The sequence below is a fragment of the Miniopterus natalensis genome, chromosome 13, assembly GCF_054644295.1.
Source record: "Miniopterus natalensis isolate mMinNat1 chromosome 13, mMinNat1.hap1, whole genome shotgun sequence".
NCBI lineage: Eukaryota > Metazoa > Chordata > Mammalia > Chiroptera > Miniopteridae > Miniopterus > Miniopterus natalensis.
Genome location: NC_142093.1, coordinates 41,320,727 through 41,347,017, shown reverse-complemented (window position 1 = coordinate 41,347,017; position 26,291 = coordinate 41,320,727). Strand labels below are relative to the sequence as shown.

General features: G+C 46.7%; 1 protein-coding gene and 1 pseudogene across 5 annotated transcripts; both read right to left on the bottom strand.

Moving 5' to 3' along the window:
* Nucleotides 1–1,684: 1,684 nt before the first annotated feature.
* On the bottom strand, nt 1,685–12,387 carry ACTG2 (actin gamma 2, smooth muscle). 5 transcript variants are annotated; one of them, XM_016202574.2, is made up of 8 exons: nt 12,247–12,387; nt 11,731–11,859; nt 9,353–9,463; nt 9,008–9,092; nt 7,201–7,362; nt 6,198–6,389; nt 4,241–4,422; nt 1,685–1,844 (listed from the first exon to the last, which is right to left on the bottom strand). In XM_016202574.2, the coding sequence occupies exons 1-8, from the start codon at nt 12,370–12,372 to the stop codon at nt 1,701–1,703; spliced, it is 1,131 nt and encodes a 376-aa protein (XP_016058060.1). In that variant the 5' UTR covers nt 12,373–12,387; the 3' UTR covers nt 1,685–1,700. The 5 variants fall into 5 exon arrangements, with proteins under 5 accessions (XP_016058060.1, XP_087679982.1, XP_087679980.1 ...); XM_087823856.1 differs by lacking the exon at nt 6,198–6,389 and having other exon boundaries at nt 12,247–12,372; XM_087823854.1 differs by lacking the exon at nt 9,353–9,463 and having other exon boundaries at nt 12,247–12,372.
* Nucleotides 12,388–25,299: 12,912 nt separating this feature from the next.
* LOC107529199 (small ribosomal subunit protein eS26 pseudogene) lies at nt 25,300–25,616 on the bottom strand (annotated as a pseudogene).
* Nucleotides 25,617–26,291: the final 675 nt, after the last annotated feature.

Genomic DNA, 26,291 nt, shown 5'->3' with positions numbered 1-26,291 from the left:
CAATGAGTGAGTGCAGCTCTGGTTGTGCTACATTCTTACCAACAGTTGCTATTGTCAGTTTTTTTCACTTTTTTCATTCTGCTGTATATAATGGTGTCTTATTATAGTTTTATTTTGCATTTTCCTGATGACTAATGAAGTAAAACACCTTTTAATGTTTATTGTCCATTTCAGTAACCTCTCTTTTGAAGAACATGTGCCCATTTTTCTACTGGCTGTCTGTCTTTTACTTATTGTTCATTATATATTTTGCATATGAGCTGTTTGTGAATATTTTCTCCCTGTTTCTTCTAAAAGCTTTCATTTTTTAAATTTATGTTGTAAAGTAAGAAACTAAAATGTCTTTTGCCTAACTTGCCTGTCAATCATCTCAATATTAGTGATGATTCTTCTATTCCCCATTATTTCTTTATGCTTGTTTTATTGTTATACCATGCATAAAAATTCAATATCTTTCTTGGCCTTAATTCCAAATTCCCAGAAGAAAGGACCTGATTGGCCCAGCTGTGTCCAAAAGATAGCTCCAAACGTGTTAGGTCCCCACCCTTGTGCATGAGGAAGGGGGGCAATTAAAGGGATGGTCGTGCCCAGCCAGCATGGCTCAGTGGTTGAGCACTGACCTATGGTCCAGGAAATCGAGGTTTGATCCCCAGCAGGGGGTGTGCTGGAGGCAGCCAATCAATAACTCTCATTATTGATATTACTCTTTCTCTCTCCCACTCCCTTCCTCTCTCTGAAATAAATAAATAAATAAATAAATAAATAAATAAATAAATAAATAAATAAATAAATAAATAGATGGATGGTCGTGCCCTAGATAGTTTTGTTCAGTGGTTAGAGCGCCAGGCCTGGGGACTGAAGGGTCCCAAGTTCAATTCTGGCCAGGGGCAAGTACCTCGTTTGCAGGCTTGATTCCGGCTCCAGTTAGGGTACATGTGTGAGGCAACCAGTCTATGTGTCTCTGTCACATTGATGTTTCTCCCCCCACCCCCTGAAAAAGCAATGGAAAAAATATCCTTGGGTAAGGATTATGAATAAATAAATAAATAATTGTCGTGGCAAGGAAGACACCTAAAAAAGGTGGTGATCAGTTCCTCCTAGAAGTAATAAACAGGATGTCATCATCCCACCTCAAGGTGTTGGCCAGAGGACAGGAAGTAGCGGCATGTTAGTGAGCAGCGTTACGCCCCAGTTGCCTGGAAGACTGAGGCCACTTCTTGCTCCTGGGGGACTGTCAGATATCTGCTGGAGTTTATGAGTAAGAGCTGATTGCCCTACATGAGCTCTAGCCATTTAGTATCCATTTCTTCATTCAATATTTACTGAGCATCTACTATGTACCATGCACTCTGCTTAGTCCTTGGAGGTGGTATAGTATGAATACTAACTTTAGAGTCAACTACATTTGTGTTTTAATCTTGGTTCTGGGTGATCTTCAACAAATCCTTAACTTCTCTGAGCCTCCATTTCCTCATCTGTAATATGGAGGTAATAATAGTGGCTATCTCACAGGGTTATGTGTGGATTAGAAATAAGGTGTGCAAAGCCATTCGTGCTGTGTGTGAGACATAGTGTGTGCTGAGGGGCGGGGGGGGGGGGGCAGGAAGAGCTCCACACAGAGAAGTAAGGCTTGCAGGTTTTAATGTTTCATGATTGGTAACAGCAGTCTCAAGGAGATCCCCAGAGAATCTGTTCTGACTTTAGAAGCACTTCCTGTGGACAATGGAGGGCCCTGCCTCGTCATACTCTGGCTTGCTGATCCACATCTGCTGGAAGGTGGAGAGAGAGGCCAGGATGGAACCTCCGATCCAGACTGAGTACTTCCGTTCCGGGGGAGCAATAATCTGCAAAGAGTAAATGTGGTGAATCATGATCAGTCCCCAAGAGAACAGGAAGGTGGTTCAGGAATCATCTCACACTGCTGGGCTGCCCCAGAAAAGGACAGCCTCCGTGGTCAGAAAGAAATAGGGTAAACCTTGTGGTAGATTGGGTTATTGTTCAAATCTTCACTCCGTCCCCTCCCCCGGGGAGATTGTATTGTTTCGCCAAGTGACTTTGGGCTGGGCTCTGTGTTTGCTTTGGCCAATAAAATGTTAGCAGACAGGAGTCAAGTAGGAGATTCATTTGTGCCTCAGGCATACAGCTGGGCATACTCTCTTGTGCCTCTGCCATCTTCATGGAAAGAGCTCCCCTGAGGAGCTGCTGGCCCTTCAGCCTGGGTCCTATAATGTGTGAGAGATGTGGGCCTGACCTGAGCTGGCCGGACCTGCAGAGCTGCCTAGCCAAGCCTGACCTAGATTAGCTGACTCCCAGCTGGCCTGCAGGTACATAAGCAATAAATGCTAATTATTACATGCCCTATGATTTCATAGTTACTTGTTAGCCAGCAATAGCTGACCATCTACAGAGGAAGTGCTGTTCCGTTCTTGCCTGGAGTTGGATTCATGAGCAGCTCAGGCTGGGTTTCCTCCATCCCTGAGTATGAGCCAGTCTACTCAGACCCCGTCTTGAGCTTCATCTGCCAACAGCCACTTGTACTTGAGAAGTTCTTAAATTCCTCCACACATTGTTCATTCTTGTCACTGACCTTAGCCTTTAGAAACTGGTTGTCCTGTCAACCAACTTTGAACTCTACCTAAAAGTACATCTAGAATGATCTAAGAATCCAGTGCTAGAATAAACCAGAAATTAAATTGATTTTGGTTTTTCTGGTCTCCTTATAAATCTCTCTACATATTTCTTAAGTTACAGAGATCATGGGATTGCAGAGTAAGAAGGGTCTTTAGAAGCTTTCTTATTCAGGCAGACAAGTCACCCCATCTCTCCTTGGGTTGCTACCTCAAGGACTCGCACAGCCACAAAGAAGGTAACAGGTTTAATTGCTGGGCAGTTCTAGCTGTTAGAAAACTCTGAGCTGTCTTGGGCTGGAGCCCCACCCCCACCGGTGTCTCTTCTTCCATATTCTTGAGGCTTGCTTCGCCTCCCCCAATTCCTCTACACAAATTCTGCTGTCCAATTTGGCTGGGATGCTCATACAGGCACACACTCCCCTGAGCACTTTTGCTCACTCTGTTTCCCCTTCCTGGAGTGCCCTTTTCCCTCCTCCTGTCTTATTTAAGTTGCCCTTTCATTGATCATTTCTACTAATTAGGTCCTATTATTACACTCAGGGCAGTGGCTCACAAATTGGGATATGTATCAAATCACTGGTGTTCATGTATCATTGTAGGTGGTGGGACTACCTCAGACCTGATGAACTAGAATCTGGGGGTGTGAGGCTAGATGTGGCGTCCTGACACATGGTCCAGGTAAAAACCCCATGTGGCAGGCCTCAGTGTGGCTGCTCCAGTGGCTCCAGGCGAGGGGAAGAGCCCACAGGTTCTCACCTGTTTTCTGGTGGCCTGCTTTGCTTTCCTGTGCTCAGCACCATCTGCTAGGCAGAAGCAAGGCCTGGAGCAGCCTTTCTTTGTGAAGAAGGTTCTTAGAGCTGACATAGAGAATATACTTTCTTAGATCAGGCCTAGTCCCCAGAGACCAAGTTTATTGTGAGACTTTGTAACTTTCAACCTATTTGTTATCTCTATTCTACTCCCAACTCTTTCTAGACCTGTTAGCAGCAAAGTTCCTAGAAGCCCTTAAAAAGGACTGTATAATTGATTGCTTGGGGACCAGAGGTGGGGAGAAGCAGTAAGACAAGTAGGCTCTCCTTCCACCCAGGCCTACGAGGTGAGAAGCCCTGGTGAGAAGCAATGTGGGGAGGGCTATGGCCAAGCTGGGACAACGGGCCACCCAGGAATCAAGGAATGTCCCCTTGAGTCTGAACCAGCAGCCTGCCCCACAGCCAAACTTTCTCTTTGAGACTTTCTCCCTCCTCTGGGGTAACACCCAACTCCTCTTTAAAGTATAGAGATGCTGTAGTGTCACCTCCTTCTTTTCTTCCCCTCTATTACCTTCCACTTTTATTTTTTATTTCCCTTCTCTTGATTTCCTCTGCAACCAGCTCAATATTCTCTTCATCCCAATTCTTTCACTCCCTTCACATATGACATCATGTGATGATGTTTGAGTGTCTCCAACTCATCAGTGCCCAAGGAACTTAAGTCCCCAAAATGAAATTTGTCCCAGACCAGGATGATATTGAACCCAGGAGACCACTGAGTTATAGGCCTGGCAGCTGGACTCCCAAGTAGACAGGTCATTGTACAAAGAGCAGGACGAAAGGAACTGGGTGAAGACCCACCTTGATCTTCATGGTACTGGGGGCCAGGGCTGTAATCTCCTTCTGCATCCTGTCAGCAATGCCAGGGTACATGGTGGTACCCCCGGAGAGGACGTTGTTGGCGTACAAGTCCTTGCGGATGTCGATGTCACACTTCATGATGGAATTGTAGGTTGTTTCATGAATTCCGGCAGATTCCATGCCTGGTAGAGATCACAGTATCTAGTCAACATCCTTCTCTCATAAACACCCACACCTTCGGCTCCTCAAGTGACCCTTCTGTTGTTGCAACTACCCTGGTTCAGGCCCTCAGTTACCTCCCAAATGTATTACAAGGTCAGACCCTCTAACTACTCATCACCCTACCTTTAGATTCCCTCCGTTCTGATTGATCTTTCACATTGTTGCCTGAGGTATATTTCTAAAGGAACCCTTTCATTGCATCATCATTTTTCACAGCTTTATTGAGCTATAATCCACATGCCATAATATTCACCCTTTTAAAGTGTACAGTTTAGTAGTTTTTAGTATAATCACAGAGTTGTGCAACTATTGCCACAGTGTAATTTTAGAACATTTTTAACACCTCCCAAAAGAAACCCCATACCCATTAGCAGACATTTCCCACCTCTCCTTTTTCCCTTTCCCAGCTCTAGGCAACCACTAATCTACTTGCTGTCTCTATAGCTTTCCCTATTCTGGGCATTTCATATAAATGGACTCACACACTGTATGGCCTTTTGTGTCTGGCTTGTTTCGCTTAGCATGTTTTAAAGGTTCATCCATGTTACAGAATGTGTCAGTACTACATTCTCTTTTACTGCCACGTAATATCCCATTGTGTGGGTATATCCATCATATCATCTTTGATAGTCCTCCATTGCTTACAGGTTGACATTTAGCTACCTTAGCCTAGCACCAAGATCTTCCTACATGCCAAACCAGCTCATGTCCACCTACCTGGCCTCCCCCACCTCTCGTCTTTTGTCCATGTGGTATAGTTCCACACAGTAGATAGAAGAATCTTCCTAAAGTATAAACCTGACCTTGCTACACTGCTGCTTAAAAGCTTTCAGGGGAGCTCCATTGCTGATATGATTAACCCCCACATTCTTTCTGTGGTCCAGCGATTCTCTCCAGTTCCCCCTGCGTGTAAACACACAACACACATACGCACACACACACACACACAATTCTTCCATCCTGCCCCAAATAGAACATGGGCTTTCACACCTCCATGCCTTTGCACATACCATTCAATCGACCTCGTATGCCATTCCCTACTCTGCATTCCTTCCATCCCCAGATGCCATAAAATGACACTCATGCTTCAAGGTTCTGTCCAAACATTCACCTTCTCTAAGAAGTCTCCCCTGCTTTCTTAGGCTATAGCACTCTGTCCAGTTTGCTATTTACCAGTACACAGTAGATTGTTTGCTTACAGGCCCATCTCACCCTATACACTCCTCAACAAAGAGTTGTCCTTATATTATTCTTTTATTCAATCCTTGTTGCAATCCTACTTAGTAGGTACTATCATTTTTTCCACTTTACAGATGAGATAACTGAAGTTTGAATACAGGTAACGTGTCCAAGGTGACAGGGCTTAAAGAGGCAGAGTCAGGACTTAAAACTAGGTCTGACCCCCAAGCCCATCCTGTTTACTGCTATAAATTTCAACCTCATGACCTAAATGCTGAGCGATCCAAGAAGTGTTCTGTTTATTAACCTCATTCTTAGTTTCATATTACATTCTCTCTCCTGCTTTTCCTTCATCTTGATTTCCTTACCCTTTTATTTAAAATTAGATTTTATCTCATTGTATTGTTTATGTATTTTTGGTTCTTCCTGGAAAAAATACGGGCTATGTATAAACAATAAACAAAGTGCGCGTGAGTCCTGGTGTTTCTCTTTCCATCCCTCGCCCACCCCTCCGCCCTGCCCTCCTGGTGGGCAGGGGGCACAGATAGCCCCTCACCGATGAAGGAGGGCTGGAAGAGGGTCTCGGGGCAGCGGAAGCGCTCATTGCCGATGGTGATGACCTGCCCGTCTGGCAGCTCATAGCTCTTCTCCAGCGAGGAGGAGGAGGCGGCTGTGGCCATCTCATTCTCAAAATCTAGGGCCACATAGCACAGCTTCTCCTTGATGTCCCTCACGATTTCTCGCTCAGCTGGAAGCAGTAGAAAGGACAGAAAGTAGACACTCAGTTCTGTTAGTTTGGTTGTCCCATTTTGATCCCTATGAAAACCTCCTTCTTATTTCTTTTTGGATTCAATCTTAGGATGAGTGTTAATTTTTTCATTCCTCTTCTTAAAGTGGGAGTTCAAAGTCCTGATTCTCAAGAAAAATGTTGCACGGGATTCTCCCCTTGCTGTTTTCGCCCTGCCCTGACAACACTGCAGGCCTTCCTGAGGGCCTTGCAGGACAGATTTCTGGTCTAGATATAGGCTTATATGCTGCGATCTTACAGAATCTAGGGAGGCCCCCACCTAAATATTCTCTTTCCCAGGGTGGCCAGTGAGGCATGACACCTTCCCCTTAGATATTCAGACCTTATTTATTCCACATGTCCTCAGAAGAACTATCAATGTCTCTACATAATGAAATGCATCACCAGATCTTCCTACCATTCAGCACTGTTCAAAACCAGCTCTGATCCTGGAGTGGACATGGAGAGAGGTAGCAGGTCCCCGGGAAGGAGGGGATGCCGTGAGAGGGCACTTGAGGGGGCTCCGCCGAGTGCTGCTCAGGATAAGTAGGCCTAAGCCTCGTGCCCCTCCCCAGGGTGTACTGGTCGAGAACCATCCCCCTTAAATAATGTTGCCTTGACTATCTGGTCTTGTTCAGAGGCATAGCCTCAGGCTCGGGCCTCCCCGTCTACCCCAAAATAATCTGAAGACACAGAGCCGCAGACTTCTCACCAGGCCTGGCCCGAGATCAGGTTTGGTTCTGAGCTCAGAACCAGGAAGGGGGCTGGATACCTGTGGTCACGAAGGAATAGCCTCTCTCCGTGAGGATCTTCATGAGGTAGTCCGTGAGGTCGCGGCCCGCCAGGTCCAGGCGCATGATAGCGTGAGGCAGAGCGTAGCCCTCGTAGATGGGGACATTGTGGGTGACGCCGTCCCCCGAGTCCAGGACGATGCCTGCGGACAGAGGGGATGAGACCTATGAAAGCCTTTCTTGTCCTTCATCTGTCTCTTTCTGGGACCATATACCAATGATCTTCAGTGACCATATTTTTCTTTAGTGGCTGAGAAAACTCACCCACCATAAGAAGAATCAGTCATATTTTTGTGCACAGCAATTTATTTTCCCAAAGGAGACTATTGCCTACCGGAAAGCAAGCAGGTTGTCCCCTCTTCCTGTGCTCTTTGAAACACTTTCACAACCATGCATACTTGTTAATTTGCATCTAGACCGCACATTCTTTAAGTGAGACTGGATAATCTGTACACCTTTCAGGCATCAAACTAACACACATGCACATGCAATTAGAATGTTAGACCTGAAAGGGACTATAAAGACCAGCCAATGTGAAAAAAATTAACATGCCCTACTAATAAAACTTTCAGTAAACCATGAAAGGAAATAAGCTACCTCAGCATGGTAAGAAATCTCTCTTGATCCGATAGCCACATCATAACAGGAAAACATTATAATACTGTTTTTTTAGTTATTATTATTTACTATTGTCTTGGGCATTTTAGCCAATGCAATAAGACACGAAATGGAAATAAAAGGTGTTATTGTCAAAAGGAAACAGAATTGCCATTATTTGCAGATGATGTGGTTGTATACCTAGAAGACCCAAGAGACTCAACTGAAAAATGATTAGAACTAATAAGATGGGTTAGTAAGGGCCAGAGGTAAAATAAATATCCAGGGACCAGTAGCTTACACTTGTACAAGGCTGTTGATCATAGCATATTTTATAATAAAAAAAGAAAAATTGCAGACAACCTAAAGGCCCAGCAATAGACAAATGGTAAAATAAATAAACAAATTATAGAATTATAGACCCATCATAGAATGACTACCACGTGACCATTAAACAGGATGCTTACAACAAAACCAGGTTCAAAGCACAGGATACAAATCTGCATATACCCTGCACTTCCCTATTACTGTCCTTATCACCTGTAGTGAAATGATCTTTTACTCCTGTCTCTCCCCCACTGGATTGTTAGCTCCGTAATGGCAGGTCTGTCTTGTTGGTCAGTGGTGCAGTGTTTGCTGCATGGTAGGCAGGGATGGAAAATATCTGCTGTATGAATGAATGAATGAATGAATGATCAATGAATACATGAATGAATATTAGTAAGGGAAAAAAAACAAAGACTGAAAAAAGAATACATGAATGTATGTTTGAGTAATATTCATGGAAGCTGTCGAGTCCCTATGAAAAACTGCTTTATTTTGAAGCTCCTTCTGTCTCCCTGAGCACCTTTCTACACTAAAGACACATACTTGCATATCCATCACGGTTTTTGCTATTGCTGCTTCAGGAGCAGGAACATTTCAGAACTGTTGGAAAGTGTGCATAAGCTCCCGAACTGACTGCTGTGAGGGAAGTGGCCCTTGCTGGATTACTAGTCATGTTTATTCAGGTGAACTCTTTCCATCTATCTATGTTGGGCATACTTCCATCCACATGGACTTCCCTTCTGTTATCCCAACTCAAGGTTTTCCCTGGGCTTTGGCTGTCCCTTCGATTCTTCTGAGCAGGAACCATTTCCCCTTCCTCCTTCTGAAGTCAGGAAGGGAACAGATAACAACAGGGCTACTCACCTGTTGTGCGGCCAGAAGCATAGAGGGAGAGCACAGCTTGAATGGCGACATACATGGCAGGGACATTGAAGGTTTCAAACATGATCTGGAAGGACAACGAAGAATTAAAGACTGTCTGACAGAAATCACAGTATGTCTTGGCCCAAAGAATGGTTTGGAATCTTATTAAGGGCAGGAAATATGCTTATTTACTCACCTCCCACCTCCCATAGGGCCTGGCATGGATTATGCACACGGCAAGTTCTCAAAATGTTCTGTTATATTGACGTGTAAATGGGAGAAAGGAGCTGGCCGAGCATCCATGTTGCATCCTGTGCCAGTGCTCAAGTCTGGCTGGCCTCTTACCTGGGTCATCTTCTCCCTGTTGGCCTTGGGATTTAGGGGTGCCTCCGTGAGCAGGGTGGGGTGCTCCTCAGGTGCTACCCGCAGCTCATTGTAGAAGGAGTGGTGCCAGATCTGTTTGGGACAAAAGTCAGATGAGTCCAGCAGACTCCCAGTGAACTGGAAAACCCCCATTGACGTGCCCATGCTGACGGAGTATAGCTCGGTGCTCTTGGGTCTGGAGGGAACTGTCAGGCCTGGGAATTTCTGATTGAAATTTGGCAGTTATATTCCTTCTCAACAGGGCCCCAGACAAGACTCAGGTCTGGGGTCAATATACTTAGTGTGAGTGTATACTGTCTCCTACTGGGAAAAATGACAGATACGCTTGAACCTTCCCTGTATATTATGGTCCGGTTGGTACTTTAGAGCAGGGTTTCTCAACCTCAGCACTTTAATTTAGGTTGGATACTTCCTTGTTGCAGAGGGCTGACCGGTGCATTACAGGATGTTTAGCAGCATCCCTGGCCTCCACCCACTGGATGCCAGTAGCATCCCTCCAGCTTGTGACAGGCAAAAAACCATCTCCAGACATTGCCAAATGCCCCTGGGAGGCAAATCGCCCATGGAGAACCACGATTTCAAAGGAAGTTATTTCTCCCCTCTGTGTCTAGGTCCCTCTCCAGTGATCCAGGACCACAAAACAGGAGCTTTTATTTTTCAGTTTCAGAGGGATTTTATTTTTTATTTCAGAGGCATTCTGCAAAGAGTGCCAGGGACCTAAGGCTTTGATCTCCTTAGAGGTGGGGCACAGGATCATTTGATTCCATTGTACCCACATATTTATGGACTATTTCCAATATCACAGGACCAGTCAAAAGCAGATAAAACTTGAGGATGGCACAAAACTCTAGGCTTTGTGCTAGGATGGTGCTAAATGTAAGGAGAGCATATATGACCCAGACATGGCACCTAGATTTTAGATTCAAAGTCTGGAGGGGAGAAAGACAGGCCAAAAGGAAAATGCTAAGACATCCACGTTTTAAGTGAAGGACAAGGCAGAAGCAGTCCATTTACCAGTGGATTTAGGTGGGCCCTGAAGGCAAAGGAAGCCTGAAGAGGCTGAGAAGGGTGCCCAAGGCAGAGGGACTGGCACAAGCAGAGGCCCTGGATTATGGAAGTTTCACAAATGACACAAAGGATGTGGCAATCAGTCTGAATGAGGCGATGTTAGTTTTCTTCAAATGTGGGCCCCAGATGCCTTCTATCAGCATCATCTGGGATAACTGTTACAGGCGCAGGTCCCAGGCCTAGGATTCACAATAGTATGTGCCATTTATTGAGCATTAAGTATGTTCCCTGCCTTGGGATTATACTAAGTATTTACCTAATTCAATCTCCCAAGCAACCTAATGAAGAACGTATTTTTATCTCCACAACTGAGGAAACTGAGGGCTTAGAGGGAAGGATTTGCTCCCAGGTCTCCCTGTCACTGACTCACGTCTGTGTTCTTAACGGTTCCACTGTGTGAAGCAAAAGCTATTGTATTTTATCTATTTATCTCACATCCAGAGTGGCTGAATCTAGGACTTAGAGGAAAGTATAGTGAATTACAGATTTCAAATCAACGTTCTTTATTCCCAGTGACAGTCTGCTCAATAAGCCCTCTATTACATTTCAAAAGGCAGTCATTGCAAAACAAGGACTCTCAGACAACTGTCAGCAGAATTCATCAAAAGAATATTAAAAAGGCTCTATTAGCATTTTGCACACATAATGTTGTTGTGCAAACCACTATTTAAAAATTGTCCTTTCCCCACATTTTCTTACACACAAAAAAGCTTCTAAAAACCCCAATAGTATCTTACTGAAAATTTTCATTAGAGAATCATCATCACAGTATAGCATCGATGCACCTATCCGAGGTCAGGGCAGAGAAAATAAAAAGGAGGCAGCAGCAGCATTTGAGAGGAGGCAGCGCTGCTTTGGAGCAGAAGCTGTGTGAGGATGGAGCTGGGAACTCGGCAGGACCAGGTCCTCGGCCGCAGCCAGGAAGCTGGGAAGCTGCTGTTGGTTAGCGAGGAGCTACTGAAGCTTCTTGAGGGGGTGAGTCACATGCGCTGATCTGTTTTCAGCAAGAGAAGCTGTGCAGCAATGGAGGGAATTAACTGGGTGAGTGAGACAGGAGACAAAGAAACCAGTCAGGGAGCCACTGCAGTCGCCCTGTGACCGATGTCCCCATGCTTGGTTGAGTAGGGCCGTGCGGCTGGACACGGAGGAACGAAGGCTGTGAGGAGCCCTTGAGAGGAAGAGCGGACAGGGCGCAGGGGACTGCGGGCCCCGGGGGCCACGAGGGCGTATCAGGGTGAAAACGAGCGTGTGAGAGGGGAGTTCACCGGTACCTTCTCCATGTCGTCCCAGTTGGTGATGATGCCGTGCTCGATGGGGTACTTGAGGGTCAGGATCCCTCGCTTGCTCTGAGCTTCGTCCCCCACGTAGCTGTCTTTCTGGCCCATTCCCACCATTACACCCTGCAACACAGAAGAGGAGAGGCGCGAATTGGTCGAGGGCTCCCCTCAGGGGGACTGAGGCATCAGAGGGTTTCTGAGGAAAGATGAAGACAGGAAAAATGTCTTTCTTCAGGAAACAGAGAGCAGGAGGTGAGGGTGATGAGGTCGTGGCAAGGAGAGAAGGCGGAGGAGTTCTTGTGAGCTTGCCTCTCTTCTTTCTCCTAAGACAGTGCCATTCTCTGAGAGAGCAGAGCTCATTCAGACACTCCCTCTCCTTACCTTATGTTACACACACACACACACACACACACACACACACACGCATGCACACACACAGCCCAGCACAGTCTCCACAATGCGGCGCTTACTCCTAGTGGCTCAAAGCCTTGTGTCCAGATGAGCACACACCTGGTGGCGAGGGCGACCCACGATGGAAGGGAAAACGGCTCGGGGGGCATCATCTCCTGCGAAGCCAGCCTTGCACAGGCCAGAGCCATTGTCACACACAAGGGCGGTGGTCTCCTCTTCACACATGATGAGCGCGGCTGAGTGAACTGGGGGCGGGAGCACCTTGGGGGTTGGGGGAGAAGGGAAGCAGTCAGCTATTTGTCAAAAACATGTTGGAGACAGTCTTCCTTACTTTGGGGCCTGATCTCATCTGCAGTCAGGGCCCAGTTCCAGGAGACACAAGCGTGGACATGGCCTCCCAGTCCCTGGTGATTGGGCTTCTTTCCTCTACCCTGCTGATATAGGTCCAATTGTGTATTCCCAGATTCACATGTTGAATCCTAAACTCCAGCCCCTCGGAGTGTGACTGTATTTTGGGATAGGGCCTTTAAAGAGGTAAAGTAAAATGAGGTCATTGATCTAATATGACTGGTGTCCAGTACAACTAATCCAATAGGAAGGGTGTGTTTTCATAAAGGAGGCAGCAGCAGCCTTTGAGACAGAGACAAGCAGAGGGAAGACCATGTGAAAGGCAGCAAGAGGGCAGTCATCTCCAAGCCATGGAGACAGGCCTCAGAAGAAACCAATCCTGCCAACGCCTTCATCTCGGACTTCTAACCTCCAGAACTGTGAAAAAATTTTGGTTGTTTAAGCCACCAAGTCTGTGATCGTTTGTTTTGGCAGTTCTAGCAAACGCATCCACCTGCCTCTTCAAACCCAGAAGAGCTACAAAGCTCTAATCCAATGGAAAGAATCTTAAAAAACTTGAAGGGTAGGAAAGGAGTTGAAAAAATGTGCAGTACATATAACAAAGGATTATTATCTACTATATATAAAGAACTCTTACAAATCAATAAGAAAGAAGTAAACAGCTCCAAAGAAAAACAAAAATGATGCATAGATAATTGACAGGAAAGGAAATGCAAATACCCAATGAAAGGAAGTGAAATACCCAGCAGCTTCATGAAAAGGTGCACAGCCTCACTAGTTATCAGAGAAGTGGAGACTGTCTCCAACATGTGACAAGTGAAATAAGATTATTTTCACCCATCACAGTGTTAAGATTCAAAGTTTTATAATAGGTGTTAGCAAAGATGTAGAAAAACTGGCACTCTTTAATTAGAGAAAGATACAATTTGGAACTACCCAAAAGTCCAAAGTATGGGATACTGTACTGAAGTTAAGAGAAGAGTCAGGCCTGTCTTTATGGACTCACATGGCTAGGTTTCTAAACCAGTCCACCGAGAAAGTTGCAGAATAGAATGTAGAGCGTAAAACCATGTATGCAAGTTCTTTTTAAGATAGAAAAACCCCCCAATATGGTGCATTTTTCCATAATTTTCTATTTATGGAAATAACCACAGCAAAAAAATTCTGGAAAAAAGTCTAAGACTGATCATAGTGATTACCTCCAGAGGTGGTGGGAAGGGGCTGGGAGAGGAAGTACTGGGATACAGCTGTAATGTTTTAAATTTTTGCAAGGGGACTGTATTCATGAACAGTTTATAATTAAAATCAACATAACAGATTGTTAAGGGGAAAAGATGCAGTAGTTATAAGGGAAACATACAATCCTAAAGGTAGAAGCACCTGAGGAGGAAGGGGCAGCCTGAGAGGAGAGGAAAGCAAGAGATTCCTGATGAGACTCACTGCCCCCTGCTGCTTCGGATGGAGAAAACGGAGAAGTCTCTCTTCCCATACGGATACCTGAATTGGGACAGCTGCAAAGTGAGGAGGAAATTCAGTTTTCCAACATCTGTTGCAGGTTTTCTTTTCTTTGGGGGGGGGGGCGTGGAGATTGAAAGACATCTGACACATTCTTGGCACTCCATGATAAGAGAAGCAACAGACACTCAGGAGACAGTGAGCAGATTGCCTCCTAGCCTGGGAAACCCTGAGCGGGACCGCGTGGATGGAAGTGGGAAAGGCCCTAGCTGAGTGGTTACAAAGGCCAGCTTTCAGGAGTCCAGAAAAGAGAGGTTGTGGCATGGAAAGAGAAGGTGATGGCAGCGGAGAAAGCCCCAACCAAGCTTCATTCAGGTTGTGTGACCATAAGAGGAGAAGATAGAAACCTGTGACCTTAGCCCATCTTATGCTGAAGATGGACAGTGGCGACAATGACCAAAGCAAAGAGGAGACAGAGCCACAGGCCTGTGAACATGAGGTCAGTCTCTACATAAGTAGAGACTGAGCAGACGCTTATTAACAAAATTTTTTAAGGCTAAAAGGAAACCCTTTCCCATTAGGTTTGAAGCATGGTACACACTAAGGGAGAGGCCCTCTGTGACTTATTCAGTCCAGCTCTGCTCTGTCTCTGTTGATCCTCATGACCTCCCAAGCTCATGGAGGTCCAGTCCCAGCTCTCTAACCTGGCCCACAGGGCCATCAGGGCCTGGCCCTTGCCTGCCCCTCCAGGCTCATCCTGCCCCCTCTCAGCCGTCTCACTATGGTCATATGGAGTTTCCATTCTCTGAACGGTGTCACTTCCTCTCCCTTCTGAACTTTTTAGACGCAGGGGCTGGAAGACCCTTCTCCCCACCTGTTTGCTACTCCTATCACCTGTCAGGCCTCTGTGTTGACACTGCATTTTCTTGAGGCCTCTCTGGCCACTGGTCTTAGTGGTCCCTCTTCTTTGCCCCACAGCACCTTGAACTTGCACGAGCAACGATCAACTCTACGTAGCCTAGCTCACAAGGAGCTCCGTAAAAGCAGCAGCTGGGTCTGCCTCACTCCCCAGTGATGCTTCGGTGTGCCTAACATAATGTCCGGCACAGAGTGGGCTCCTAAATGTTTGTTATCAAAATGAATGAGTGGATGAACCAATGGCTGTCAAGGAGAAAGGTTTTCCCTGGGCCTGAGCAGTTTCAGGACTGCAGAGAAGATCCACCAACTTGGAAGAATGGAGAAGTGAAGAGACGTTAGAAGACTGGAGGTGGGCAAATGCTGTTCAGTGTTCAAAAGGGAAAGAAGGCAGACCTCTAAAACCTCAGATACTCTTGATATGAGAGTCAGTTAGGTTTCCAGAGGCACTGCTAAAGAAAGCATTTTAAAAGCAGTGATTTCTTATATTTGGTAATGGTTTACCAAGAGCAAATGTCAGAGTAACAGCCCTCCCTTTTCTCTGAGGACCGTGGGGCAGGAGAAGGTAGGAGATGTTGAGCTTAACTTGATCTTGGCACCTGACAGGGTCTCCTGTGACATCTCTATTGATAAAGCCAAGTGGGCTGAACAATAAATTACATGGACATATTTGTAGCTGCCTGAATTAGTCACTGAAAAGTGTTAATTGATGGATCAGTGTCAACCTGGAGACAGTGATATGCCTCAGGCTCTATTCTTTTTTTTTTAATCCTCTGCTGAGGATATATTTATTGATTTTAGAGAGAAGGGGAGGAAGAGGGAGAGAGAGAGAGAAATGTTTATATGAGAGAGAACATCAATCAGTTGCCTTCCATATGTGCCCTGACCAAGGACTGAACCCCCAACCTAGGTATGTGCCCTGAATGGGAATCGAACCTGCAACCTTTGGCATATGGGGCCAATGCTCCAAACAACTGAGCCACACTGGCCTGGCCCTCAGGCTCCACTCTTGGTTTTTTCCTCATGTGACATTTTAATAAATGAATTGGGTAAAAATATAGTGCACATGCTGATCAAATTTCCAGAGAAAACAGACCGGGGAGAAAGTAATACTAAATATGTTGGATGGAAGAACCAGAATTCAAAGCAGACCTCAAAAAGCAGAGAAAATAAGCTGAATCCAATAAGATTAAATTTAATAGAATAAACATGAGGTTCTGCATGTGAGTCTAAGTAACCAAACTGTGAAAACTCTTGTTCAGCATCTGTAAGCAGGACCTGGGTCGCGTTGACAGTCAGCAGTGTACTGTGGCCAGGGTGAAAGCTAACCCCACCTCTGGCTGGAGTGCTGTGTCCAGTGCTTGGGGACACTCTTATGGGAAAAAATGTTGGGAAGGGGGCTTGCATTCACTGCTGACGTGTCAAATTGTATTAGTTTTTGGAAGGGGAATTTGAAAATACGATTTAAAAGCCTTAAAATTAACATCTATCTTTTGTGTATAATGTATAGGATGGGCAAAAGTAGGTTTACAGTTGTGAGTACCTGAAATAGTTTAATAGTTTATTCTTGTATTATTATTTATTAAGTATTATATTATTTTTCATATGAACACCTGTACATATTTTTTGATATAAAAATAGCCTTAGCTGGTTTGGCTCAGGGGTTAGAGCATAGGCCCTCGGACTAAAGGGTCCTGGGTTCAATTCCAGCCAAGGGCACATACCTAGATTGCAGGCTCGATCCCCAGCCCCGGTTGGGGTGCAACCAATCAATGTGTCTCTCTCACATTGATGTTTCTCTCTCTCTCCCTCTCTCTCTCTTCCACTCTCTCTGAAAAGCAATAGAAATAATATCCTCAGGTGAGGATTAAAAATAATAATAATAAAATAAAATAAAATAAATAAAAATGTATATGTGGTTTGACTCCACAAAAGCACTTCTAGGGATTTATCCCTGGGAAACACTCGTGGGTAACTGGAAGGATTTGGCCAAGAGCTAGTTCATCACAGCTTTGTTTAAAATAACCAAAATGTGCCCTGGCTGATGTGGCTCATTTGGTTGAGTGTTGTCCTGTGAACCAAGAGGTCGCTGGTTCCATTCCCCGTCAGGGCACATGCCTGGTTGCGGGCTCAGTCCCCAGGAGGGGGTGTGTAGGAGGCAGCCGTAGGTGTTACCTCCTCACATTGATGTTTCTCTCTCTCCCTCTCCTTCTCCTTCTCTCTCCCCCTCCCTTCCTCTCTCTCTCCAATCAATAATAAAAACATACTTAAAATGAATAAATTAAATAACCAAAATGAGAAACAACTTTAATGTTGAAAAAGTTATTGAATAATAAATAAATTGGTTCGTAAACTAATAGCCAGAAACGTCCATACAATGGAAAGAGCAGAATGTTTTTAATGCAATGGAAAAGGTCCCGCTGCTTTGTCAGGTGAAACACAGCAGTACAGTCCCTGTTTCCATTTTTGGTAAGTAAATGTATTTTTAATTTGAAAAAAATGGTAGCCCTTCACATCTATTACCTATTGAATCCTCACAAAAGCCCTGAGAGAAGATATTTTTATTTCAGTTTTACAGATTTGGAGACTAAGTCTCCAAGAAGGGAAAGACGTAGCCTAATGTCTCCTAGCCGGGAAGCGGCAGGGCTGGCGTCGGCCCAGGCAGGTTCCAAAGCCTGGACTGGCCCCTTCCTCACCACCTTAGCGAAACTCTCATAACTTCTCCATGTTTGGTGTTTTCGCTTCTGCCTCTCTGCCTCTCTAGTGCTGTTGGCAGCAAAAGCCCTAAAACAAAAGGGTCTGTGTTCTTGTCTCTCTCTGAGTCTCTGGGCCCCTCCTATGCCAGGATTATGTCTACCTTTATGTTTATAAGCCCCTGCACTTGCCTCGGTGTTTAGCACAGAGTAGGTGCTCAGTTAATGTTGGATGACAACCCACCACCTGAGAGGCAGACCTGGTCTGCGCTGCCCCCGGTGTCCTCTGGTCCCCACAGTCCCGGATCATGACACCTTGATCACATGGGCCTGGTTTAGAACCACAGGGTGCGAGCTTTCTCTCCACAAGCTGTTCAGCAAGCAGTTATGTGCTCTAGCAGGGGCCCAACCCTGGAAGCTAGCAGGTGGCCAAGGGGCAAAGCCACACTTCCGTGACTGCCTTGCTCTAGGGTCCCCTCAGCTTTCTCTCTCTCTCTCTCCTGTGTGATTTATAGTTCAAGCCTGTCTGGCTTTTCAGTGAATCCTTTTGTCTCCCCTGAGTTCCCCACACACAAAAAGAGAGCGTTGGACTTTGTTTCCCAGCAGTAGAGACAAGCCACGGAGCATCTTACAGCTGTCAACAACGCCTTCTGCAGCACTGTGAGCGGATTTAAATCTGCCTTCTCCAAGGCGGACCCAAATGAAAAGCCAGGGAGGCGGAGGCGGGGTCAGGGCTGCGGGCCTGGAGGGGAGCTGCCCTGGGAAGAAGGGTTTTGCCCCAGAGCCAGGCTCTCCTGGAATGTCTCCACCAGCTGCTCGCTGGTAACTTGTGGCTGGACTGGAGCATGTCAGCCCAGCCAGAGCCAGAGGCACTGTGGTTTCCTGGGGTCAAACCGCTCTGCGCTGGCAAAGCTGAGCGCAGTGTCCTGGCTCAGTCAGCACGCACGACATCTGGGCTTCATTGAGGATTTCACGAAATTAGAAACACAGCTCCCCTCCCCTTCCCCAAAACCAAATTCGTGCGTGTAAAAAATGTCACACTCACTCATTTCCCTGGCCACGCCCCCCCCCAAGCAAATATGAAGACAGAGGCGGTAACCCCCCCGGGGTGGCCTCAGAGTTCCCTCCACCCCCCCTTTCTTTGCCCTTCTGCTCCGCCGGGCACCCTTTCCCATGGCCTAGTCCCTGTCTCCTTCTCTGGCCTTCAGTTTCCTCAAGCATGAAGTGGAAGCTTTAACATCTATCTGACAAGGCGATGGATCAAATAAAATAATGGAAATGAAAGTGATTTCTAAATTGTAAATCCGGGTCAGCAAACTAAGGCCTGTTTGTATGTGGCCCATGGGCTAAGAATGGTTTTGACATTTTAAAATGTCAAAAAAATGTTACAGGGAATTCAAATTTCAGTGTCTATAAATAAAGTTTTATTGGAATGGAGCCACACCCATGATTTGCTCACATACTGTCTAGGGCTGCTACTGCTACAGGGCAGGATTGAATAGTTGCTACGAAGACCTTTAGGCCTACAAAGCCTAAAATATTTCCTATCTGACCCTCTGCAGGAAAAGTTTGCCCATCCCTGTGCAAAGGGCTGCAAGAATCATTCTTCCTACCTCTCCGACGCTTCTCCGCTTGCTCCCAGAATGAAGTCTGCTGCTATTGGAAGGAGCTGAATGAGCCACTTCACAAATCAGTGATTATCAACAGTTGAATTTACGCCAGTTCCCAAAGACATTTTGGAAATTGGCAGAAAGTTTAAACCCTTAAAGGAAGGCTTTTCAGATGATGAGATTTCAAACAATAGTCGGGGAACTATTTTGGGGTGAGGGCTTTAAATGACACGTATGCAGCTGCCTGTTATAATTTGCACACACACACATATTTGTAGGATCGAAGAGCCTGGCAGAGAGAAATCATTTCCCGAAAAACATTCCTTCAGTGGAAAATTCTAGCGGCACCTCTAAATAACTTCAGGGCATCTGGACTTGGTTGATATATGTTAATTAAATTTAAAATGATTCCTGGTTAGTGATATTTCTGATCCCCAGGATTTTGCTGTTTGGACCTGCTCTGCAGGCCTTTACCTGGGCCTCTCATTCACTCTCCCAGCTCAGTCCAGATCCCTCTCCTGGGCTCCAGATACACAGAGCCAGCTGCCTGCTGGGCATCTATACCCCAATGCCCCCCCAGCACCTCAATTCCACCTTCAGGACTGCTCTCCTCATCACCGCCCTCTAAATTGGAATTGTCCCTCAGGGACTCGCACCATCCACCCTGGAATCTAGCCCTACACCCAGACTCCTCCCTCCTCCCTCCCAGCCAGTCCCCAGGATATCTTAATTCTATCCCCACGCCACCCTGTATGACCAACTCCCGACCACCTCAGACCGTGGTAGCACTCTTGCCCTGTTCCAGTCCACTCTCCTCACAGCTGCCAGGGCAGCCTCTCCAAAGGGCAGATCTCTTGCTTTCACACTCCTGTAGTCCCCCATTGCCCAATCCTTTAGTGTAGTATATAAAGCCCTGATAATCCAGCCCTGCCTGCCCCTCTGACCTTAGCTTTCCCTGCTTCCTGTCTTGAAGTCTAAATTCAGTAGAGCTGAGCCACTTAAAGAATCCCAAAGACCATGCTTCCTCTCTACCGGGACTACCACAACTCCAGGACTCAGCTCAGGTACCCCTTCCTCCAGGAAGGCTTCCTTGATAACTCCTGGGCTGAGTGAGGGGCTCCTCCTACAGTCTTTAAAAAAAAAAATTATCTTTATTGTTGAAAGTGTTCCAAAGGCCCCCTTTACCCCCATTGGTCCCCTCCACCCTGCACCCCCCCTCCAGGCCTTCACCACACTGTTGTCTGTGTCCATGGGTTATGCATATATGCGTATAAGTTCTTAGGTTAACCTCTTCCCCACCCACCCCTGCCTTCCCTCTGAGATTCGTCAGTCCCTACAGCCTTTTTATACATTTATTGACTCCAACGTTCTCATCTGTTTTTCTGCCTCTCTCAATGATTGCAGAAGTCCCTACACTGTCCCTAAGGAGCCGCGACAGTGTGTGGCACATAATAACTGTTCAATAAATGTTGGTGGGATGAACAAAGCGAAGAAGCAAAGAAATCGTGCCCCGCGGTCAGGATGTCATGCTGCCCATCTTGGTTTCCCAGGCCTGGCAAGTAGAATCTCTCAGCTCATTACAGTTTCTCCAGCACCCATTTATCTCTGTCATAAGGTGGGAAGCTCTCTTTTGAGCCCAAGGGATTACCTCCAAGTCTAAATCCATTCAAATAATAAAAGCAAGCACTTAGAGCCTCCCTATGCAAAGTACCTCAGCATCACCTGGGAGCTTATTAGGAATGCAAATTAGTGGGCCCTGCCCCAGCCTCCAGAATCAGAAACTGGGGTGCAGTGTAAGACAGTTTGTGTTTTAATAAACCTTCCAGGTGATGTTTAAAGTTTGAGCAATCAGGATCAGGCCCTGAAAACACTGAGCTGAGCACTTTACACATGCATCATCTCATTTAATCTTCACAACAGCACTGCCAAGTAGGTAGTATTACTATTGCTCCCATTTTACAGGAGAGCAAATTAAGGTCACTTAGTAACTTTGGTAGCCAGCGGTCAGCATCCAAGGCCTGCACCACTACACTATCTGCCTCAGCCATAAAGAGATGTTAGCAGACTCCGATCACAAAGTAGAAATTACCAGACTAAAATGACTGATTGCCCATTGGACCTCCCCACACAGAGGATGCTCCAAAACCGAACCCTGCCCCCGTCAGTGCTGGTGTGCCTCCTGGGTTCCCTACCCCAGAGACCTTCTCCTCAGCCCCTCGGTCTCGTTTTCTTCTCAGTTATTTGTGCCCATGTATTTGTGGGGGGATGTGTGTGTGGTGGTGGTAGTAATGACACTGGCAGATGATTTCACAGCGGGTGTATCTTTTGGACAAATCGCTTAACTTCTCTAAGGCTCAGTGTCTGCATCAGAGAATGAATTAGACAGAGAATGAATTAGATGGCTCCTATATTCCTCCCAGCCCTAAAACTGCTTGATGCCACACAACACTCGTCCTGTCCCACCTCTGACTTCCCACATCAACAATGACCCTAGAGCCTTCAAGGATGAGGCAATGTTCTGTCCACCTCAGCCAAGCACGAGTCAGAGGACAGCAAGACCAACAGGGGACTAAAGTAAATACACCCTTACTCCCAGCCCAGACGTCTCAGACACTGGGACCATCATCAGCTTTGACTCCAACACCCTGAGAAGAAGCAGGTTTTCTGAAAAGCATCTGCTCCCCTAAGACAGCCTCCCAGACATTCGGAGCTGTGACAAAGGACAGGAGAGCGTAAATCTGCGCTGCTCCTGGTCAGCAGGCTGAGTAGAGACTGTGGGTGTCACATCCCACCCATCACCCAGTTATGAGGGCAGGGAGCACCCATCCAGACTGGAAAAGCCCTTCCCCGGGATGCCCCGTGGCCAGAAGCAGGCACCAGTGTGCTCACAGGCACCGCTGCCCACTGAGGGCCTTGGCGGGTGTGACCCAGGCCAGCGTCACGGAAACCAGGCCAATCTGGAGGCGCCTCCTGCACCCAGGGGGCCAGGCAGCCCCAGGAAGGCAGAGCTCTCCAAGCTGTTCAGTACTCACCAGATGTATGAGAGGTCCTTCTCCCAGTAACTGAGGGCTGGTGTGTCTTTGGCATAAACACCAGAGCAATATAAAACCCCAGAGGCGGATCTTCTTTAAACAGAGTCCCTAAAAAGGCCAGCTGACGGTGTGTTAGCAATATTACCATATAAGGTGGTTTTTTCAATAAATCGGCCTTGGGGGGTGGGGAAGGGGGGTTGGGTAGAGTGAATTATCATTTGAAAAATGTATGCAAAAGGACTTGAGTGGCAACATCCCTGGTGCTGGTAGATTTGTTCCTTTTATGCTGTACTCACATAAACAAAACTCACACCAGGCCTTATAAGCTGCCCAGAGGGAGGCCAATGCAGCTCAGCTCCTGCAGAGAGAACCATACCAAGAATGGCAGTGGGTTTCCTCCCTCCATTCCTCCCTCCTCAGGCCCTGGTGCCTGCCATCCTGGGTTGGCCTGGGACACCCACGCAGTGTCCCCGAAGTGGATGCAATTGTGCTTGGTCTGGTGCAAGGCCAGGGCAGCTAACAGCTGAAGGGAAATGCCACCCACACCTGGAGAAGAGAGCCCCTGGGTCCTACTCTCCCGCTGCCCCTTACTCAAGCTCTAAGCCCTGGGCTAAGACGGCTGGGGGCCCGGGACACCTTAAGCTGCCCCTGGAATTTCACTGTCTCCTACCTTCCACCTTTCCTTGCTGGATTCCTTCTACCAGTCCCTAAATATTGGGAATTACAGCAAGGGAGCTGCCTTAAGGTTGAGGCACACCTAACAAGACTCACGGGCTTGCAGAATTTCCCCCAGTCCTGGGGTTCTTGCTTTTTATGTGTGTAATTCATGTACTCTCACCGGGTGGCTGTTGCATTTCCCACTCCACCAGCTACCAGCTCTGTGGCAATTACCTGTGCCTCCACATTTCCACAGTCCCCATACCTCAGGCCCCACCCAGACTAAAATTACCAATTGCCCACTGGACACCCCCCGGCAGAGGAACTCCAAAACTGAGCGTGCCCCACCATCAGTGATGGTGTGCCTGCTGGGCTCCCTACCCAGAACCCTTCTTGGGTTCCCTACCTCCTAGTCCTTCCCCTCGGCCCCTTAAGCTAAAAACCCCCGAGTCAATCTGAGCCCTCGCTCCCTGTCATGCTCCACAACCACCTGGGCACTTTCCTGGTGGCCCTCCCTTCGGAAATGCCTCTCCCCTCTCATTCTCCTTTCTGGCCCTTCTGGCCCATCGCTGCTGGCCTTGTCCTGCTTCAAGCTCTGGTCCTGTCTGGCCTGGAGCCGCCATAGCCCCCTGACTGGCCTTCCTGACTCTGCCCCATCTTCAAACCCAGCAGTTCCCAAAGTGTGGTCCCCAGGCCCACTGGGAGGCAGCATCAGCATGACCTGGGACAGAGTTAGGGATACAGGTTCTCAGGCCCCACCCAGATGGATTGAATCAGAAATCCTGGGGCTCAGCTATCTGTGTTATATAAACCTCCCCCCACCTAGGGCCCCGGGATATCTACCCTTCACTAGATGAAGCATGTATTGAGCACCTGCTAAAGGTGTCCTGGGGGCCCCAGGGGACTCAGGCACGGCTTAGAAGCCTGTGTGAGGGACAGCAGGTGAGCAGGACTTGGGATTTCTTCTCCAGGTATGGATGGCTTTTAGCTGACCCGGGACAATTGCACCCACTATGGGGACACTGCATGGGAGTTGTGGCTGGTTTCAGGTGTCCCGGAGCAATGGCTTGGTGCAGGTCTGATTCCCCACTAACAGAGGGGTAACCGGGGTGGAGGTGTGGATAAAGAGTGTCTGCTGCTGAGAGAACCCAGAGGAAAGATTAGGGAAGGCTTTACAAGAGGGCTTGTGCTTGTCCCCTTAGAGAAAGGACATTAGCTATCATGACATGCTGTTCCTCATCTTTTGACCACAGCCCTGAGTGCTTAGAGTTAAGTCTAAACTCCAGGCCTCCTGGGAAGCTTCCCTGAGCCTTGCAGGTCTTTGGGAAAGTCCTCACATGGTTGGTGGGGGCATCCAAGCAGCCACTGACACTGACTTAGGAGCTGTCCAGCAGGGACAGAGTGCTGTCAGTCCTGACTGGCAAAGGCAGCTGAGAGTGAGTGGCCCAGATCATGAGCTCCCCTTCCCCACAGGCTCCCTCCTTGGGCAGGGACAGGGTGCCCTTCTCCCTTGCCCTGATCAGTGATCTAGAGGGGTAGGTTTCCCTTCATTGTGTGAGGGTTGGCTCCCCTCCCTTCTAATCATTCAGCTCTGTGGCCAGGACATTCACACCTTGATCGGTACAATCAGCTGATAAACAAGAAAAAATTAGAAATGACCCAAGAGCCCATCAATAGGATATTGATGAAATAATTCATGATATATCCCTGTTATGGAAAACTATGGTAGGGTTTTAAAAATTATATAAACTGACTTGGAAAAACATCCAAGAGTATTATTAAGAGAATCTGGAAAGTTTCAGAACAGCTGTAAAAAACCTATGTTTATAACATAATCCCATTTTTATAAAGTAATATACATATATTACATAGACAGTAATATAAAAATGATAGAAAAGTTCTGAAAGACCACACATCATACTGTTAATGGTGGCCATCTGCCTGAGGCTGCAAGGGATGTTTGCTTTCTAAAATAAATATTTTTGTGTTCTTTGAATTTTTTGCATTGATTTTTGAAACCAGGAAAAAAACAGCAAAGAAAGAAATGTTAAGGGTGGGTTTGCTCATACTGGGGAAAAAAAAAAAAAGGAGTGCTCTGGCCCCTGGTTTAGCCTGCGACCTCCCGGCCTGCTTCTCGCTGCCGTCAAGGCGGGCCCTCCCTGCCTCCCTGGATTCCAGTTTATTCAGGCAGCCTCGTTTTCTGACCTCTGGGCTCTGCGGATCCCTTCACCGGCTTAACATTTGCTGTTCTATTTTGTCTGGGAGCATTTGCCTTATTAAAGTTTAATCAAAAGTCTTTCCATTTTTGTTGTCTGTGTTTCATAACATCCTCAAGAAGGCTGAGTCTTTTTTTTTTTTAAGTACAATTTCCATTTATTTTTTTCCAGAAAACTTTTCTTCAGTCCTTAAGGACTTAGCTCCTGGCATGGGCCGTGGTGGAGGTCACGGGGCAGCACCCGCAGGTCTAAATCGGGGTGGGGGTGCTCAGCCCTTACAGCTTCAGGAGAACGATCCCTGGGCACCTTGCTGGGAGTGGCACAGCTCACGAGTTTCACATACAGCTTGGGAAGCACATAGGCAGCAAAGACACTTGCTTTGGAAATGTCCCTAATGGCTGAGGCCTCTACTATGTTTCAAATGACCAGCCTCTTAATGGTCTTGTCCTTGGGCACCCATCGGGCGCCGTTGGTGCAACAAATAGGCCGCAAATGGCCATGGCGTTTTTTGGCACGATCGTTGTTTCTTCTTTTCTTGGTCATCTTGGAAATGAGGACCCCGAGTTTTTCTTTTTGATTGTGGTAAAATACACACAACCTAAAATTTACTATCTTACCCATTTTAAGTGTACAGTTTAGTAGCGCTAAGTGTATTCACTTTGTTGTCCAATATTCAGAACTTTTTCATCTTAAAAAATTGTTACTCTGGTGGGCACACAATACAACATGCAGATGATGTATCATGGAATTGTACACTGGAAACCTGTATAATCTTATTAACCAATGTCACCCCAATAAATTGAATTAAAAAAATAAAATTTTAATACCCAGTGCATAAAAAATTGGTACCCTGTACCCACTGAACAATATTGCCATTTCCTCCCCTCTTCCCAAGCCTTAGCAACCACTATTCTACTTTCCATTTTTATGAATCTGACTTCTTTTAATACTTCATATAAGTGGAATCATGCAGCATTTGCCTTTCTGTGACTGGCTTATTTCATTTAACATGTCCTCAAGATTTATCCATGTCATAGTACATTTCAGAATTCCTTTCCTTTTTGTCCTGGCCAGTTTTGCTCAGTGGTTAGAGCGTCGGCCTGAGGACCGAAGGGTCCTGGGATCGATTCCTGATCAAGGGCACATACCTCAGCTGCAGGCTTGATCCCCTGTCCTGGTCGGGGCATATGTGGGAGGCAACCAATCGATGTCTCTCTG